The sequence below is a fragment of the Symsagittifera roscoffensis genome, chromosome 1 (assembly GCF_963678635.1).
Source record: "Symsagittifera roscoffensis chromosome 1, txSymRosc1.1, whole genome shotgun sequence".
In the NCBI taxonomy this organism is placed as follows: Eukaryota; Metazoa; Xenacoelomorpha; order Acoela; family Convolutidae; genus Symsagittifera; species Symsagittifera roscoffensis.
Window position 1 is genome coordinate 51,091,139 of NC_087062.1, and position 21,062 is coordinate 51,112,200.

The 21,062-nt window shown below is 37.6% G+C and overlaps 1 protein-coding gene across 2 annotated transcripts in view; it reads right to left on the minus strand.

The window, feature by feature from the left end:
- LOC134845350 (uncharacterized) overlaps positions 1-19,639 on the minus strand; it is a 63,708-nt gene extending 44,069 nt beyond the window's left edge. For both annotated transcript variants that reach the window (XM_063862314.1, XM_063862315.1), the window contains exons 1-3: positions 18,775-19,639; positions 5,742-5,835; positions 20-1,832 (exon numbers count right to left, since the gene is read on the minus strand). In XM_063862314.1, coding sequence (XP_063718384.1) covers positions 20-1,832; positions 5,742-5,835; positions 18,775-19,162 — 2,295 coding nt within the window. In that variant the 5' untranslated portion in view covers positions 19,163-19,639. The remainder of the gene's footprint in view (positions 1-19; positions 1,833-5,741; positions 5,836-18,774) is intronic.
- Between the last annotated feature and the right edge of the window lie 1,423 nt (positions 19,640-21,062).

A 21,062-nucleotide genomic window follows, 5' to 3' on the forward strand; every position in this document is an offset into this window, starting at 1 on the left:
TGCTCTAAGATTGACTCACCATATACTTGGTCATGTGCGTCTGGTTGTCCGCCATTCTCAATCCGGCACAGATCTCAGTCTGGCCACCAGAAAACGCACCCGATGGCTGTTGCAACTGTAGCCCCACAAAACCACTGGCAACGTGTTGTCCCCATTGCTGTTGCTGTTGTGGCGCTGAATGCTGTGGCACGATTGGATTGACATGACCTGTTGGCATGAGTTGTGAGTGCGGATGCACTATTCGGACAGCCGTTCCTTCCGGTTTGGGCGATCGTGGACTCAATGCATTGGAGCCATAGCCTTCCAGTGATGGAGCATTTATTGCAGAATCGCTTTTTGGGCTAAATTGCGAACCCACTAAGTTTGTGTAGAGCTTTGGATCAACTGCACCGAATGGATACATTGGCGTTTGGATGGGAAAACTAGATAGCTGCGAATGCGGCATGTTTCTGAAAACACTGTTTTCATTCAGATGGTTCCCTGATACATCGGAACAACCTACTTTTCTATTTCCATCTCCGGTCTGAATTTTCATTTGTTCAAAAAGTTTTCCTCCAGCGTCTGGACCCACATGCGCTGTCGGCGCAATTTTAGCAACTTTTCTACCTCCAGGCTGACTGCTTGGGTCGTTTCCTTGTAGCGGAGGCAGGCTAGAATTCCTTGCCAGTTTGTTTTTAGGCGATATAGTGCTACTCGTCTGAATTGGCGAACTTTGTTCCTCTTTGACTTCAGAGTTGATCAATACTGAACCTGCAGCTATAGCTTCGGATTTAGAATCAATGATTGTTGTTGTGGTCGCTGCAATTGCGCTGTCAACATCTGACACGCTGTTCGATCCCTGCTCACTACTCGATGGCGTGCTGTCCTCTGATTCCCGTCGCGGCTTCTTCTTATCTTTAGCCGCCGTTGAGCTTTTTCTGGATCCTTTCTTGCTTTTACCAGAGGGAGACGCCATTTTAAGCACAGCAGCACTGTCGCTAAAACTATCATCTTGAGAAGCAGCCGCTGGGACCATTTCAGTCGTGACTGTGGCTCCATTGGCTGCGATGTGCTTGTTCATTTCATTCTCAATTAACACGTCAGCTTCCTCCTCGCTTTTTGCGTGCGCGTGCGTGATATGGTACCGAAGTCCGTTTTTATGCTTGTACTTTTTACTGCATGATCCCTGTGAACACTTCCACATAATATCTTGACCCACATTAGTCATGGGACTACTTATTATAGTAGTGAGAGTGGTTTCGTTGTTAGCACCGTAGTTAGTGATAGTTACTCGCGGTTTCTTCCCTGTTTTGTTCTCGTTCTGACCATCCCCTCCCCCGCAATTTTTCTCGGACTTTCTTTTCACGCCCGTAGCACTAGTAGCAGAGACGTTACTTGTCCCAGCAGTAGCACCATTATTTAGTGAGCTATTGTGATGATATTGCAATTGCTGCTCCTCGACTATCGTCAGGGGCGGAGGAGTCCTGGATCCGGTTGCTTGGGAACCCTTTTTGCCTTTAGCTCCTGAGGGCGTTTGCTGAATAGTACCTGCTGGAGCACCACTAGAGGCACTGTAGACGTTGTTCCCTGAAGAGGATACTAAGGGAGAAACTGCTTGAACACGTAGTTTGGCATGGGCGTCGTATTCTGCCGCGATCGAGTTGTTAGTTGTCCGTCCCCCTCCCGAAGTTGAGGACGTGGTTGTATTCGCCGCCGTCACCGAGTTTGCATTTGCTAAACTCGCGCTAGAGTTTCTCCTCGTGGGCAGAGGAAAGGAACTCAAAAATGATGAATTTGAGTTATTGGTATTGCGCCCTTTTGCTGCACGCTTTTCTTCAGGTGGGTCACAGTAGCTGAAACAGAAACAAACATCATCAGCTATAATCAACTTATTGCTATAATCAACTCAGCTATAATTTCAGCTATTATCAACTCATTCTGATAGTTTATTATCTGATTGAAAACCTTCCCGCCTACACCCAAAAATGGGAAAATAAACTAGGTTTTTGATGTAAGTTTTTCAAATTGCTTTACTGAAATAACTGTGGTCGGGAGGGTTACATGTCAGTATTTAGACAACCGCGTATTCAGACTCGTCCGTATTTAGACAAATACTGTTTCAACCAATCAGAATCGGGACAAAAAGAAATTAATGAATAATTATTATTTATTTTGGATTATTTATGTCTTTTCTGAATTCTGATTGGTTCATACAGGATTTGTCTAAATACTGACGAGTTTGAATACGCGGTTGTCTAAATACAGGCTGCACTCCGCAATTTGCATAGCAACCGACTATCCCTGTTAGATCATGCTTTATATTTGATAGAGGCAACGAAATGTGAGGCTGTGTTTATTTCACAATCACAACTGATCTCTTGGATAATCTCAATCGAAATGTAGCCTAATTCGGTGCTGACGGAGTTGATAGATTTATGGGTTAGATTTTTATAGGTCCTTAATGCTTCCCAGTTGAAAGCATTGTGACCCTATTACAAAAAAGAGCAGAAAAGAATATGACCAAGAAACGGGCTTGGAGGAGGATAAAAGAGAGAGCAATCGCATTTAGATTGGAACGGAGTAAAGATAGAGAGAGAGGGGGAATGAACAAACTGATATTTTTTTGCACTCGAGCGGTACTTGCTGGTAGAAGCAAAAGCAGCAAGAGACAGAGAGAGAGAGAGAGAGGCCACCAAACAGAACTAGCAAAAGATAGCAGTAGTGCTGTGTAGTTGGAAATGCTAAATGAGAAGCGGAGGGAGTCTAGCTGAGCACTAGAGGTAGCTGGGAGCTATGACGTTCCCTTTTCCCCTTTTTACTGGCAGAGTAAGAGTTTGAAGAAAATCAACAGCCAACAATCTATTCGCAATCTCCAATTTGGGACAGAGACAGTTAAAAGAGGGAAAAAAGAAAAGTGGAATAGCAACGTTGCCACAAAATGACTGCACTGCGGTTACTCTCCTATGGAGATATATGGAAGAAAGGGAGAAAAAGTATGAAATGCTTCGCATTGAGTACATGTAATGCATGTTTCTCTTATGCATGGGAGGAGCCTGTTGTATCAGGAACAAATACGCATCTCTTTTATTTATCGCACTAGCCCAACGTTTATCCAACTCCATCTGATTAAAAGCCGACGTTAAGAAACAAACGCTCACGAAATGCACTTCAAGAGAAAAAAAAAGAGTTCAAAATTTTTCTTTTTGATATGAGGAGGCAAAGAAACCTTGAACCAACCAGGCAGGAGCGTTTCGCTTTTTATCAAATCCAATTACCTTTCACTTTATATCAAATAGATAAAAAAAAATTTAAAATGAAAAAAATTGGAGTTTTTATAATCATTCCCCCACATGCCATCTTAAGTACAAATTGATATATACCTTGAATAGCAAAATATTCAAAAAACCAAACAGCAGGCATCAATTCAAATTGGAATGATTTCTAAGACAATTTAAATCTCCCCTTACGCGTCAATAGCACGATACATATCGAGCGTTAATTGTTCCGAGATAGCAACATTTAAAATCCCCATAAGTTTGCGAAAATTGATCACAGATAAAAAAATGTTTTTCAATTAGAGTTAAGACAACAAAACCTTTCCAATGATGAAAAAATTTTGACAAAAACTGCTAGTTAAAAAGTCACCACGACCCATTGCTGTGTAAGAAGCACCAAATTTTTGACTGTTTAACCTAGGTAGAGTACGGCAATTTAAAAACTTAAAATATGTCGACCTGAAAGTGTTTAATTTACTGTAACCACATTTTAAAATGTTTCTGAACCAAAGGAACAATATTTCACGAAATCGAAAAAGACTGCTGGTGTCAGGGCAAAACCCTGAATATTCCGACTGCTTATTAACTGGTCTGGAATAATTTTTGATTAATGAAAGTTAAAATTTGTGTTAAAACTTGAGTCGTGTATGGAATTGATAGGACCAATTGGCTTGCCTCAATTCAATTTCAAAAGATTTGTAGTGCGGGATATTTCGTGACGCGTTAACGATATGAGTTACCATTTCAACATCAAACTATAATCCAAGCACTTTAACTCGACTTGTGGCAGGTTAATGCAGTGGTGTGCGAACTCGGTGGGGTCCTCGCAGATCCAGGGATCGATCCCCCGAAAAACGTTTATTTGAAATTTGGTCTAAAAAACTACCCGAGCATATCTATTCCTCGCTTTCCTCGAAAATCGAAACAGGACTGCACGTTTCAGGGCGAAGTCCTGAACTTTCCAATTAATTTTTCAGGTCTATGATTAACACTATTATGAATTTTTCAAAAAAAAATGAAAAACTTCAAAAACATTTTGAGATTTTTTCAATTATCCCCCCATATGAAGATCAAAATGATATATTTCACCATTAGTAACGCAGCAATTATGACAAACAGCCTGCTTCAACCAATCTAGGACAATTTCTAACCAAATTAAATCTCCACTTATGCATTAATCGCGCGAAATATATCGTGCGTTAATGGTCTAAAATTGGCAATTTTTAAACCCCCATAATTCACTAAAAAAAATCACAGGTGAAATATATTTCTAAATTTGAGCTCAGGACGACAACACCTTTCAAATGGTACAAAAACTGTCAAAAATAGCTAATTAAAATCACTTGAATCGAAATTTGTCTGGAGAAAACACCCGAGCGCAAATGTGCCGTCACTTTCTTCGAAAACCGGAACAAGTCCAAACTTAGTTAAAAAAACCTATGTTTCAGTCAATCAGATTTGAGCATAGTTTACGCAGGCCTTAATGCTTAGATTTGTCATTAAATTGTAGCGAGCAGATTGTTCACTTGGTCTATTTTGGGGATAAATTGTTCACTTGGTCTTTTTTGGGGAGAAATTGTTCACATCGGCCAGTTTTCCGTTGAAAGGAAACTTGATGACCTTGATCTCATTTTTGAAATTGTTGAAATAAATCTGGTAAGGGTAAATTTGAGCTCCACAAAATTTTAGACGCTTAATTTTTCTTAATATTGATTCCAGTCCAAACAGTCAGCCCCAATAAAAATGTGACATTCAATAATTGATATTTGCCTGGAAAAAGGAGAAAAAATTTTCAATTTTCAAAGAAAAAATTTTCATCCTTTTTTCTTCAAAAAATTATGTCAGGCATTATAGAGACGACATATTAATATGTATTTACCGAGACAAAATAAAGTAAAAACATTCGCAGCATTCAGGGCTTTGCCCTGATACTAGCAGCACTGTTTCATAATATTTTTGGCACTCATGTTCTTCGACCCCCTATTCTCATTTTGTACGCAAGAGCGCATGATGTAAAAATTAACCAGGCATGAAAAAAGGAAATTTTTAAATTTCATGTGTCCCGATGTGTCATATAGGGGGCCTAGGAAATTAGACTAGCAAAATAGAATACCGTAAAAAAATAGATTTTAGACGATAACTCCTTCAAGACGATAACTCTTAGACGATAACTCCTAGGAACAAATCAATTATTGAAAATAAGCTTCCTTCAACCAATTCGTTTATAAGAGGATTAAATCTCCGCTTACTCGTTAATAGCGCGAAATATATAACGCGTTACTTGTCCCAAGTCAGCCAAAATGGCAATCTTTAAACCCCCATAACTTTACAAAAATGATCATAGATAAAATATCTTCAAATTTAAGCTCAGGACAACAAAATCTTTTGAATGAAAAAATTCCGTCACATTGGCTAGTTAAAAAGTCGAAGTTTGTCTGAAGAAAAAAATCACTCGAGCACAAACATTCCGAGCACAAACATTTTTACCTGGTGGATCCGGATGCCCAGTCATAGCGCGTGTGGTCCAGCAGAGTTCCCACGTAGCTCCTCCCCCTCCACGTGATATTCACCACCAGCACTCCTGAAAGTAAAACACACATACTGACACACCCCTCATTAACCCATGAGAGAGAGAGAGAGAGAGAGAGCAAATGCACAGAATAATAGTTGACGGTTGCTGCTTTAAATGTTGTACAGGTTCCGACCACAGTTAATTTTGCTGCAAAAAGCGATAACAAAATCCTTTTTTCATAGATCTTTTTCAGGACATTACGTATTATTTTCATTAATTATACGTATGACACGAAAATTCCAAAACACAGAAATAGTTATCACCCACTCCTATACTGCACCCGTAATGGCTTGAACCGAACACTGAAATAACGCCGCGCAAAAACTCGAAAACTAAAAAAATTATATGTATTGGGATATTTTAAAAATTATAGGCAAAAAGCGTCACCAGATCGAATCACGACCGAAAAGGTTTTCACATGATACATCTTAAGTTTTTTTTTATATCTGATTTTGATACCAAATAAAAAAATTAATACTCCCGAAAACATATTTGTTTTCCTATTGGCAGGGCTGGAATTGGCTTGGCTGTATATGGCAGGGCTGGAATTGGCTTGGCTTGGCTTGGACGGAGCTATTTTTTATTGGAGCAGTATTGTTGCAGCAGAAAAAACAGCAGCTTACATTTCGAGAGAAACTCTTCAAATTATCGAGAAAATTGAAGAAGCAGGGGGCAAAGTTATTGCCTGTGTCGCCGACAATGCGCCCAATATGCAAGCAGCCTTGAGGCAAGTTGCCCAAGAAAAACAACGTAGCGTTAATGTTGGGTGCGTGGTACATTTGCTGAATCTGCTAATTGGCGACTTATTCTCCAATTTTAACGTTCTGAAAATTGCTCTATCAAGTGTAGACGAACTTGTTAGGACAGATCAATTGGAGCGTTACAGCTCAGTCCGTTGGAACAGTCGCTACGACGCAATAAAAAAATGCGTTGATCGAGACCTTGGCACCCTTTCCGACAAGGTGATTTTTACACAGTCTGTGAACGTACTCGAGGAAATATCGGTGCAACTCATGATTTTACAAGCAGATGAAGCGAACGTCAAGACTGTCTTCACTTCATTTGAGAAAATCTACACTAACTGGGCCGACAACCAATCAATTACCGCTTACGAGAAAAACGAAATACTTGACAAGTTCACCCGGCGTTGGGTTATTTTCGCGAAAACTCGAATTTGTGCGATCAGTTTGTTTCTGGTTGATTTTCTTGATCTACCTGCAAACACGTTAGCGTTTTTAACTAAAATGTACACTTCGGAAGATCCTGGTTGTTTGAGCTGGATTCAGGCTATGCTTCCACCACAGCGTTTTGACCAGTTTGAAACTGAACACACTACTATTCTTGACAATCAGGTCCTTGGGATACCAATTGTCACCAGCAGTTTCCCGGTTCATCAGACAATGGCGAACGTTCTGCTCAAAATTCCAATTTCGGAAGCTAGCGTTGAACGTGCTTTTTCTCGTCACAAGCTGGTTCATAGTCAACTCAGAGCAAGTTTGAGTGCTGAGCGTCTGAATGATACTCTTTTTGTTCGTTACAACTTCGAAAAAATTCTCAAGATATCGCGCAATGACAAAGAACCAGTCGAAGTACAAGCTGAGATTCAAAACTGGTGTGACGTTGATGATCAAGATAATGATGTTCAAGAGATTCAATAAATTTTTTCAAAAAAAAAAACATTTTTCCAAGCTGCTGTATACAGCGCTGTATACGGCAAATAGACAGCTGAATACGGCTTACAGCTAGAACGGCAATATACAGCAAATTGCCCAGCCCTGCCTATTGGTGATCGGAACAAAAAACTTTTCTTTGGGAAATAGATATGGGAAATCGATTTTAAATTAATGAACTGTGCTTTTCGAGTGATTTCAACGTTGTCGCGCTGCCTGTCCGTATGCCACAATTTCTACTCAGATAACCATATCATGCCATATGAAAATAATTAAGTGTTATTGTTCACGTGAGGTGATTATTGAGCTCAGATGTAAGTTTTTTTGTTGAGCACGTTTAGTTGTGGTTTGAAAAATTGGTACGACGGCGTCATTGACTTAAGATTTGATTTTGACAAGTAGAAGAGAACAAACTGAGTTTTAGTAGCTCATTCAAAATAATGAGGTCAAAGTTTTGGTAGAAAAGCTTATCAATGTTGTCAATATTTTTATTTGAAAAATTTCCAGTACCTATAAAAACTTTACAGGAAAAAAGCAACAAAGACTTGGAAACCGTGATCGTTTTTATTATAACTCAAGGTGGAAGTATTAAGTAGCTGATCAATAAAACGTAGTAATCTAATCAATCACACAAATAGAAGAATTAATTGTTTTTCTAATAAAAACTGATGATTGGCGGAACCGGCGTTTTTTTTATTAGCCCCGGCCTGCTCAGTGCAGGGCCAACTGTGGGGGAGGAGATGTCATCCATTTTGCCGCAGCCGGTCCCACCTTGAGGAGGCGGATGACACTGGGGCCCCTCCAACCGTGACCGAAGCGGGATTCGAACGGGATTCCAAGGCGGAACCGGCGTGAACTGTGCTGGGCGTACGAAAAATCGGATCTCTTTAACTATCCCCCCTCCCAGGCGGATTCCAAGCGGAACCGGCGTGAACTGTGCTGGGCGTACGAAAAATCAGATCTCTTTAACTATCCCCCCTCCCAGGCGGAACCGGCGTGAACTGTGCTGGGCGTACGAAAAATCGGATCTCTTGAACTATCCCCCCTCCCAGGCGGATTCCAAGGCGGAACCGGCGTGAACTGTGCTGGGCGTACGAAAAATCGGATCACTTTAACTATCCCCCCTCCCAGGTTACCCAGTATCGAATTGCCACCCCAATAAAGAAGTAATTCAATGGTTAAGCTTGTGGATTTTGTACCTACTAAAGAATCTCCCCACCACCACCACACCCCCCCCCCCCCCCCCACCTTTGCAAAAGGGCGAATAGTTAAAGAGATCTGAAAATTCTCACTATTTGAGGGCGGCAAAATATAAAACCACCTGAATTAACTTAATTAAAGGAGAGGAAAAAGAAGATAATAACGCATAAATAATAATACCCCCGGATATTCTCTTAAATGATTGTTTATCTGTTGTCTTGTCTTCTTTTTCTCTACTCGTATAAAATGGATACATAGGAGTAAGTAAATAGCCAGGACAGTAAGTAGATAACATTTCCAAGTACTGATAACTTGGAAATGTTATCTACTTACTGATAGCTATCAACTTAAGCTGTAAAATCACAGCACATTACTCATCGCACGATTTAAAGCAACTTACTTTTCCTTAAAATATCCCAAAATTTTCAAAACCAAGCTTCATGATCGTTCCAGTCAATCAGATTTGATGTTTTAAAAACTTTGAAGTTTTATGGATATGAAATAAAAGTTGCCTGCTTGCTGGTCTCACACAGTGTAAAATTATCCTACATAAGATCTACATTATAGGTTACATGTCAGTATTTAGACAGCCGCGTATTCATACTGGTCAGTATTTAGACAAATACTGTTTCAACCAATCAGAATCGAGACAAAGAAGAAATTAATAAATAATTATTATTTATTTTGGATTATTTATGTTTTTTCTCGATTCTGATTGGTTGAAACAGTATTTGTCTAAATACTGACCAGTATGAATACGCGGCTGTCTAAATACTGGCCGCACTCCACATTATAGTACCTGGCTTTATCTACTTATTACATGTAGTTGAGAGCAGCCACAATGCCATTTGGTGGCATGTCATGTAGTGCTAACGATACGTCAAATCCATTTAAAAAACACACATTTAATCTGTTCACGCTAAATTGACTCAACTGCTAATGTTACTAGGGGACCACCTTATTAGCATGTGTATCGATTCGCATGTCCCTGTAGAAAAATGTGGTTTAAAGTTTTGCTATTTCACGTTTTGTTTGCTCAAAATTCGAAAAAAAATGAGAAATGTTGAAAAAGACTAGGTGAACCAAAATTTTCGTAAGTCTCGGAAACGGACATCTAGTGCCCAAATAAAACTGGAATTAAATGTTTAAAACTTATTGAATTTGTTATACTGATGCGGGACGAAATTCGCAATGTCAAAAAATGGACTGCCCAGAACCTTAGTTGTTTCTCTAATAAAATAAGTAGAGTGACAAAAGACATCACCCCTCTCCTGCAAAAAATTAAATAGTAGTCACTTCTGCAGAAAAACTCGTGCAATCGCTTCTTTCTATTAAAATTTTCAACAGATTTGATAGGGTAGCTTTTAAAAAAAAAAAAAAAAATTTCATAAAACGGTCAAAATCAAAATGTGTAGCCGCGTAAGCAAAAGGGTTTCCCAGAGTCCATAATTAGGATTGAACCCAAAATCTAAGGTATTTGAAGGTATTTTTCGGTAGAATTCATAAAATTTAGAAAGAGAACGCTCGAAAAATCAAAAAATTGACATTTCCGAGGACAATAACTTTGAGAGTTAAAAAATTGTGAGTAGCCCCTTCTGCAGGGGGGTCCCACTATACGTTATCTCCATTGAACCCACAACATTTGTTAGATTAGTTTTTGAGAAAAGCCAAAAAAAAGTTTCGAAAAACGGTAAAAATAAAATAAAAAATGACTATAAAGAGGGCCATTTTTTATTTCTAAAAAAAGTTTGGCCGTAGCCACTTATGGAGGGGAGCTTTTCAAAGCAGTTCTATTTATTAAAATCAAGATCTTAGATTTTTATCGGTTAGTTTTTGAGAACACGAAAAAAATTTAAAATATCGGTCAAATATTCCCCCATAGCCTTTTTCGATGGCTGTAGACAAAAAAGTTAAGCAAAAAGAGACCAGGACAGCACGCAGGTAAAGAAGAAGGTAGGCCTTCTTTCTGTGGATACCCTTTTTGAAAATCGGTAGAAAGGTTTTTGAGAAAAAACTAAATTTTGCAAAGAGTGATAAAAATTTTTCAAAACATCTAAAAAGAAAAATTAAAAAACCCAATCTCATACACTTTCATAATAGCTGTTTTTATCAAAAACGAATTCTAGGCAAACATGCCAGGCAAGACATTTGAAATTCAAATTAGCAACTGAGCAAAACTTAAGAAGCGTAAACAAAGCCGATATAATCTTTGAGCAGATACCAGTTGAGCCGAAAAAAAAACTGATTTTCTAGAAAATTTTAAAAAGTTTCAAACCCCTAAAACTACTATGTAGTAACTAATACCTCCCATTAGTTAAATTTGAATTTTTAGGAAATTGATCATGTCAGCTGTATCGTGATTCAATTGATTTTGTTCAACCAGTTGTTAACCCGAAAAAAGTCTTCACTTCGATTTGATAACGCTCGCTAATTGCAAGCGGAATTACTAAACACCAATAAGAGGCTCAAAAACTATGAAAAAACCAATAACTTGTGAAGAAAGCTCATGAAATTTAGAAAGTTTTCAAATTAATTATGTTTCATAACTTTTTGACAAAATGTTCGGCTTGAAGTCTCTAATTTTACGATTCGGCTTGAAGCGTCGGTACCCTTTACTGATACACGATTTACTTCACGCACATCGACAAACATATTTGGCCTTCATACTTAATATTCTTGTAAAGCCCCTCGTTGCACCATAAGATTTATGATTTTGTGAGGTGGGGCGAAAAGGAAAAAGAGTCATCGCAACGCCCACGTTATGACTGACCTAACACATAAAAAAAGGGTAATAATAAGAATCGAACCACTAGTTCAAACAGAATAATCACACAATTATCATGCAATCAAAATATCAATAATAGTAGTAGCGGATTCAGAAGCTTTTTTTTCGAAAACCGGAACATCAAACACCTCGAGCACATATATTCCTCAGTTTCTTCGAAAGCCTCAAAAATAAGCCTTTGACATATCAAAACGCAGGAAAATGAAAAATTCTCAATTACTAGAAAGCTCTAAATTTCAACAACTGTTATATTTAACGAATAGAATTGAACTTACATGAGAAATACTCAAGTAGATAGCAACCAAGGGGAGGGGGTTGTTAATTAGATCTGAAAAATTTCCAGTTTGCGTGACGTAACTTGAGTTCCTCTTTGGAAATATCGTAAATATTTAATGGATGATGATGAATGCTTTCTGGGCGGAGGTTTTTGTATCAAGTTAAGATGCTGCGCGTAAAATTCACAAGACTGACTGGCTGAAAATTTCATTCCAGTGCCTAAAAAAGACTGCTCGGGTATCAAGGCAAAGCCCTGAATGTTCCGACTGTCCCTCAGGGTTGGGAATGTTTTAAAACATGTTTTAAAACAAGGCAAAAAAATACGTTTTGAAACAGAAAATAAAAAACAGTGTTTTTTTATTTTTAAACTTTTATCGCAAAAAACTAGCTTTGTCTGGGAGTCGAACCGCTGCGATAGGGGCATGAGCCACCTTCCCTTATTGAGTAGGCTCGATCTCTGCAATGCTGCATCGAATCATCTTGAACATATTGTAGCAAAAAGAAGAGATGATTATCTGACTCCGTCACCAAATATGGATATCTCACAATAGTACAAAGGGGGGACCCTTTGGGTTGGCAGGGTGTCAAATCCCCGAGGGGGATGGGAGGGGGGACGTTTTCCCACCCCTGGGTATGAGGGCGTTAGTTAGAGCTGAAAATACTATAAAAAACAATAAAACATGTTTTTATTATGTAAAAAACGCTGTTTAATCGATTTTTTCGATAAACAACGTTTTTTCTCAACCCTGCTGTCCCTAAGTTCATATCAAATAATTTTCGGGAAAGAAAATATTGAAAACCTATAATTTTGGACAATATCAAATTTCGAGTTGTACGAAACTAATACGACCGATTAGCTAGCCTCAATTCAATATGGAACGATTTGGTTGTGTGGGATAATTCCCCACCCATAAATAATCCTCTCAGCATTATGAATAAACTCTTCAAAGATCGCATAATTGATTACAGAACATGGCCAATTTGGCAATTTTCAAACCCCCTGAACTTTTAAAAAAATAATCGGAGGTAAAATATCTTTTTAAATTTGAACTCCGAAAGTCAATATCTTCAAGTGGCTATAAAAATTCAAGTTGAAAACTATTATTTCGATCGGCAAAAAATTGACTGAATAAAAAAAACCACACCGAGCACAAATGATCCGTTTTCTTCTAAAGTCGGAACAATAAACAATTGTTGACTGATTCTGATTAATAATAAAACAAGACTGCTCGTATCAGGGACAACCGCGTATTCCTACTCGCCAGTGAGCAGACAAATACAGTATGAACCAATCAGAATCGAGATGAGAAAGCAAATTTTCGAAATAAATAATTATTATTTATTAATTTCTTCCTTGTCTCGATTCTGATTGGTTAATACAGTATTTGTCTACTTAGTGACGAGTAAAAATACGCGATTGTCTAAACACTGCTATGTAACCAGGTGGTGTACTCCTACAGCGCCGAATATTCACAACGCCGCAAATTATAAAGTTATTCACAACGCCAAAAATTATAAAGCTATTCACAGCGCCGAAAATATATTAGCTATTCACAACGCAAAATGATTGTTTTAAATACACTTTTGAGAGATACAAAACGAAAAAGTATTGTTTTAAACACATTTCCGAAAAATACTAAACAGAAAATTTACCACATTGAGGCGGTCAAGCAGTTTTACCGCAGAAGAGACCGCAATTTGAACGAATACTGGACTGTGATGTCGGAGATTTGCCACAGTTAATTATATTCAAAACAATTTTTTATAATTTGGAACCAAAAAAAAAATCTTTTAGCCAGGATAGACTATTGGTGAGCCTACTCTTCTGGGACCACTAAGATCCATGGATCGCTCCCCCGAGGGAAATATTTCTGAGAATTGGTCTGAATAAAAAAGACCACCCGATCATATATATTCCTTACTTTCTCCGAAAAACGGAACAAATACCATTTTGCCTTCCAGTAGATAATTTTGCAGCAAAAATCTACTGCCGTAAAATGGTTCAGCTTTGAAAACTGAAGCAACCGTTCTAAAAATGCATTTTTAGTCTCGCAGTGCTAAATTTCTGTACAAATATATCGCTTGGGGACCGGCATATTACCATGTGTCGTATAGCATGAGGCGAACGTTTACTGAGGCGAAAATTAAATTTCAATTCCTCCTACCAATCAAGTGATTAGGAAAATTTTACTTTTCCACTTAACGATCACCTTATTGAACCAATTTGCACATTCTTATAGTCCAAGATCAGGCCTGGGTAACATTTTATTGCAACATTATTGCAGACATAAATAAATTATTGCAGTACTCAAACCCTTTTAATAAATTGTTGCAATATGACTATCAAAAAATAAACTATTAAAATAATTGCTAAATATTGCTCTCGGAAATTATAGTGGAATGAATTTGAATTCGAACTAAAAAGCATAAAACTTTTTCATCTCTAAAAGAATGATTAAGTTTTAAGAACATGCATGGGGGCTAGATTTTTTCTTTCAGGTCGCAAAATATATTTCGCCAGGCTAAATGATCGTTCAATGTAACAAACCAATAAAAACGCGACAACTGGATGATGCAATATTTGCACAACCACAAAGTTCAGCAACGACCAATAATTGTGATAACACAAATAATTTGTGCAGTATAGAAACTCGGAAAATAAATTATTGCAATATTATGTTCGTCACAATAAATTATTGCAATAGTTATATTGCAATAATTTTTACAATAATTATTATTTACCCAAGCCTGGCCAAGATGATTATTGCTATGCAAGGGCGAATCTAGGATTTTCTCGAGGGGGGCGGATTTTCGAAAAATTTCGAAAATTTCGTCGACCTTTTTTTTTTAGATCGACCAAAAAATTGATTTTTTGAGCTCTCCTAAATCACTATTAAAACCCCACTTTGACCTTTTTTTTCTGCGCCGCAGGCAAAGTTTTGAAGAAAAAAAAACAGGCCAAAAAGGCAATTGTTATAAGGCAATTATTGGAAAATTTTGACCAAAAAATTGCGTTTTTTCGGCGCGTTCTTCCCCCTCAAAATTAAAATATATTGGCGCCAAAGGCGCCATTAGAAAAATTTTAGGGCCAGTCACCAAAATTGGATTTCTCAAAATAGTACAAAGGGGACCCTTTAGGCCGGCAGCGGATCGAATTCCTTAGGGGGGAAGCGTCCGCCCCCCCCCCCCCTAAATCCGCTGGTGTTGCTATGCACTCATATAGCTTTCTGGTAACAACCAAGTCATGCTTTTATCACTATCACAAAAAAAAAACACAAAACAAAAGAATACGCGACGGCGACTGCATCTAGCATATTCAGAAGAGAGCATTCAAGCTCCAACAATTGACGACTCTAATATTTGAAAATATACGAGGAAAACTAGCTTATGATGATTTGACAAACCTGTCTAATAACTCTGCTATCACGATAACTATAAATTTCGCCGAAGATGTGAATCCAATGACAAACAAGACTGCTCGTATCATTGCGAAGGGCTGAATGTTACGACTCAGGGTGGGAGACTTTGTTTTCAACTGTTTGAAACTAATGAGCAAAAAACAGTTTAAAACAGTAAAAACATGTTTAACACAAAATGAGAAACATAACGAACTTTTTCCAGTTTTGTGGCTTAGAGCGACAGTGTTTCACCATTAGGATGACCTACAGGTCCTTGCTAAACCAACTGATTGAAGAAAAAGCATACAAAAATGCTTTTTTGCATAAGCAATTCAAGTGGCGAATTGATTAATTAACAATATCACTGTTTTCATGTTTTGCTTATAAATTTGAAAAAAAAGTAGCAGAAAAAGGGACTTTAAAAAACATTGAAACCATTAAAAAAAACATGTTTTTTATGTTTAAAATATGTTTCATGGTATAATTGATTCACGCGCACTATACTTCTTGTGCCGAATACAAACGCAGCGGAATCAGTACAAACTCATATTATGTTTTTTTTTGTTAATTATCATTTAACTTTCGGCTATCCGGGAACAAAATAGGATCAATCTTTCATCAACCCGGGAGAAAATGTTTTTCTTTCAGGAATTTTGAGTATAGCCACGATTTTTTCAAAGTTAACATTTTTATAAGAGAAAAGCGATTAATACAAATTGAAATACGATAATTTTGTGTGGATGTGTGTGTGGGAGGGACCAATTGAGCAATAGTCCCCCGTCTTCTCTGTAATGACCAATTGAGCTATCACTCCAAGCAAAAACGGTAAAACGATACTAAAAGACGTTAGCAAACGCAAGTAGATAGTTGATGTATCCATTGCACGCAATCAACTGACCGAATGAAGTTTATCTCATATGAGTATCGAGAAATTTTTGGAAAAAAAATCGAAATTAAGAAGAACTCTTTTTTTGCACATTTTTTGGGGCAAATTACCAGGGTTGGTGCTCTAGCCTTGTTTCTGAATACCAAAAACTGCTCACTTTTTCTTGATGGCATTGGTTTTTACTATCTTTATTTAATTAGACTTAATTAACCGGTGAACCACTAGTTCAGCGGTTAATCGGGTACGCCGGGTGCGGCAAGAAAACTAACATAGCGCCAGTTCAGTTGAAATTTCAGTTCTGAGTGTGCGTGTGTGTGCGTGTTTATGGTGTGTGTGTGTTTACGAAAAATTATTGTTCGCGGATGGCCAAAAAAATTTTGCTATTGGATAGCCAAAATAGATTTTTGTTCACGAATAACTGAAAAAGAAATTAATCCCGGATAAACAAAAAAAAATATTGCGTATAAAAGTGGTCGCACTTTTTGCCATTTAATTCTATGAAACCAAACTTATTACGCATCGAAAATGTTTTAAGAGTTTGGATTTTTTCTGAGCTAAGTTCCGAAAAAAAAAGATAGCTTAATCGTTCGAGTAAAGGTGGTCCAAATTTTGGTGTTACGTCACGAAGCCGAATACCCGGATAGCCGAGAAACCAAATCGTTCCCATATAGCTAAACAATAAATTCATTCGCGGATAGCCGAAAATTTTTTTTGTTCCCGGATAGCCGAAATCTTTTTTGTTCCAGATAGCCAAAAAATGATTCGATCTACACCAAAAATTAATTGCTTTAAATATTAAAATATAAAAAATATAGCTTTTACTTATCATAACCCCATCCCAATTAATTTATAGATCCTGAGAATATAAAAATTTTATGATGGTGAAAAGATTGCTTTAAAACAGAAAAATACCGAGCTTTTTGGGATCGACTAAAGTTGAGCTATCCCCGAAACGCTGTGAAGGTTTTATTTTTGACAAAACTTTGCGACGGAGGCAAGTAATTGAGAAAAGTTTGGCCAAAAATTTAGCTTTTGAACACTTTTTTGATGAATGTTACCTGCGTTCATCTCAAGATACTTAATGTTCCTACTTTCAAAACGAAAGTAACGAAATATTTGTGCTCGGGGTGGGACTTTTTTTCTTCAGACAAATTGTGACTTTTCAACTAGCCATTTTTGACGGAATTTTCTTATATCATTCAAAAGGTTGGTTTGAGCTTAAATTTGAAAAGATATTTCACCTGTGATCATTTTTCGTAAAGTTATGGGGGTTTAAAAATTGCCATTTTGGCCACTTTGGGACAATTAACGCTCGATATATTTCGCCCTACTAACGCGTAAGCGGAGATTTAATCCGTCTTAGAAACTGTTCTAAATTGGTGTAGAGAAGCTTATTTGCCATAATTAATTTGTTACAAGGAGCAAAATCTAATCTATTGTGCTTTATATGGCGTTAAGAAAAAACTTCATTTTAATTTATTACACTTAATTTTTTATGTTATAACTGCTCCATAAACCTCAAAAGCAGTCTGATACGAGCAGTCTTGTTTAAATTTGGTCTTATTTGTTAATTCACTGGATAAACTCTTTGTTCCCTGAGAATCAAAAATAATTTTTCGTTGGATAGCCAAAACAAATTTGTTCCCGGAGGAAGGACAGCACAACAGTGCCGAAGTACAACAGCACCGCAAATAAAACACTGTTCAACAGTGCCGGAAATTATTTTGAATGCTGTTTTTTATCCCTAAGTCACTGAAAACTAATTTAATTCAAGTCGACGGAAGTTTAAAAGCCAAAACTGGCCATTTTAATTGATGCCGCTTGTTAAACAAACGAAAGTTCCCCAAGCGCGGCGTTATAATTTTTTCCGAACAAACAATTAACTCAGCGAGTTGTCAAATTTTTCTATCGGTTCCGCTGCAAAGCAAAACAGCATTCATGCAGAACGGTGCGTATTCATAGGTCCCAAAATCAATCCCGGAGGTCCCAAAATAAAAAAGCAGTCGCTAGTCCCAAATCTTTTCAATTGGTCAAAAGAATAAATTAGCCGAGTCGCGGTTTAAGGTCGCCGGTGGAATTTTCGTATAGAGTCCTACCCTCTGTTGGCAAGCTCGCAACACGTCGGTCACTATTCTGCTGTTTAGTTTTAATCTGTTTGAAAAAAAGAAAATTAACGTAATAATTCGTTGGCTCACAATTCGACCAATCAGAAATCGAGTTGAATAATTTTGGTACAATTGGGACCGATTTTTCATTTTGGTACAAATGAACGTTGGTACAAATGGGACTTCACCCAATTCGCAAACAGAACTCAAAATTTTCAAATCAAATATCCACAATTTTCGGAGCTGATGAACATATTTTCAGTTTCGACACTGTTGTACTTCGGCACTGTTGAACGCCCCTTTCCCGGATAGCCGAAAAAAATATTACGCCATCGAAGTAGTCGCATTTATATTGCTTTATAATTCCATGAAATCAAAACTTTTTCGCATAGAAAATGTTTTGACTCTATTAGATTTTTGCTAGCTAAGTTGCAAAAAAAAGTTCGCTTAATCGTTCGAACAAAAGTGGTCCAAATTTTGCGACGAATTATTTTTTTAGTCAAATTTTGTTTTGCTAATGACCCTAACAAGAATTTTTTAGTTCTTTCGGCTATCCGGCTGTGGTTACGCACAGTTTGTGGGAGTGAGTTTGTTGGATGGAATGGTAATGGCGAACTTGACTGCTTACCATCTTGAGTTTCGTGCCAGACCACTCCCTCCAGTAGGAGGTGGGATCCAGTCTCACATGGCTCACAGTTGTCCACGCTTTCTGTCTGGATGGCCACCTCCTCATAGCCCCCCATCCCCATGGCCAAAAAGGACGAGTGCGACTGCGAGTGGCAGTGGAGAGGGGGAGGGGGGCCATCGGTGGTGGAGTTTGCATTGGTGTCTGCTTTACAGCCCACGCTGTTCATGTTCATGTGCACATCACCCCCGCCCCCGTCATCCATCTTCAACGAGTAGAGACGCTTGTTGGCGGCCATCTCAGCAGCCAGATTCACTACAGACCCCATTTCCTCCACTGGCGTGTCCGTTGATGACCTGTTTCCAGCACATACAGAAGCGTCCAAGTTCATCGAAACCGCCCACTCACCCAATGCACTGCAGTAAGGTCAAGGTGCAAGGGCTGTGCTGCATAAATGGCTGTATTACGACGACACAGTTAGCAGTTGCTATTTAAAAAAAAGAATGCAGAATACTCCTTCAAAATTTTTAACTATAAAATTTGAAATAATCAAAATAAATTCTCATAGATTGAATCAAATCAATTTTATTTGTAACTTGTAAGACAAGAAAAATTCATTTTTCGTAAAAATTTATAATGATTTATGGATATAATGAGAAATAAATTCTTTCTTTCTTTCTTTTATCTTTTCGGACAGTTTTTTTTTGCAAAAGCTCAACTTTATAACTGTGGCGCAAAAAAAATTCCTCAGTAATTTTCATACAATAAATTGCTACTTTGGTAAATAAATAATGCAAGGTGCAATTTTTTGCTTGACAAAGTAAGAAAATTAACAAATCGCTCAAATAATTCTCGCCAAGTGAAAGTGAATGAATAGAATAAACATGAACACCACATGCTGCTCTCTCATTGGTTGTTTTGTGAATTTCACAAGAAGGATTTGTTTGAGCATTAAATTCAAGCTCCGTAGCTCAAAATTGGAGTGCGGTCTGTATTGGGTCTAGGACAACAAGCCGACGGGACTTCAAGCCGAGGGGACTTCTGGCCGAAATTTAAACTTTACATACACCTCAAATCACTATTTTTTTATCAGAAAAACGTTGCTTTTAAAAATTTGAGGTAAGTTTAGACCAGAGGAAGCGTCATTCATGACAATAAGTCACTTCGGATTGGCATCCGTTAATAATATCAGTCGGTTTTTGAAATGCATAAATTATTAACAAGAAAATTGATTGAATCGTGTTTTTTTTCAACTTTCCTAAACATCATTTGGAGGCTCAAAATTTATGAAAACGCCAATAACTACTGAAGAAAGATCATGTAATTGAGTAATTTTTCGAGAAAGTTTTCAAATTATTCATATTTTATGACCTGATGAGAACATTTTCGGCTTGAAGTCCCTAATTTTACTATTCGGCTTGAATTCCCGTCGGCCAGATGTTCGGCACCCGTCTGTATCTAGATAACCGCGTATTCCTACTCATTAAGGGTCTGGGACAACAAGCCGACGTGACTTCAAGCCGAAGGGAATTCAGGCCGAAATTGAAACTTTACAAGCACCTCAAATCGCTATTTTTTCATCAAAAACCAGAAGCTTTTCAAAAATTTAGGCAAGTTTAGTCCATAATAAGCGTTATTCATGACAATGAATCACTTAGGATTGGCATCCGTTAATAATATCAGCCGGTTTTGAAATGCATAAGTTATAAACAAGAAAATTGCTGTCAAACGTTTTTTATTTTTGAACTTTCCTAAACATCACATTTGGAGGATAATTTTATGAAAGTACCTGTAACTACTGAAGAAAGATCATGAAAATGGGAATTTCCTCACGAAATTTTTCAAATGATTCAATTTTCTTGAAGTCCCTAACTTTACGTTTCGGCTTGAAGTCCCATCGGCTTCATGTCCGGCACCCCTCGTCAGTAAGCAGACAAATACTGTATGAACGGAGGCGGAGCAATAAGCAGAATGGTCTAAGAGCAGAATGAGTCCAAAAGCAGAAAAACAGAAAAATTTTGAGTTGATTTATACAAGCTAATTGTTAAAAAAATTATTAGCATCGTCAAAACATACCAAGAAAAAGAATAAATTATGCATGAATTGAATAGTTTCATTAAGTTTTTTGATTGAATTTTTTTTGAAAATCTTGATTAATTTTCTCAAACTGTGCATAAAATAATCGTTTCTTTGAGAATTTTGACGATTCTTATACCTAATTTACTCTTCGACCATTCTGCTGATTGGCTGGCCATCGGGAATAAGGAAAATACAGCAAAAACAAAGGAAAA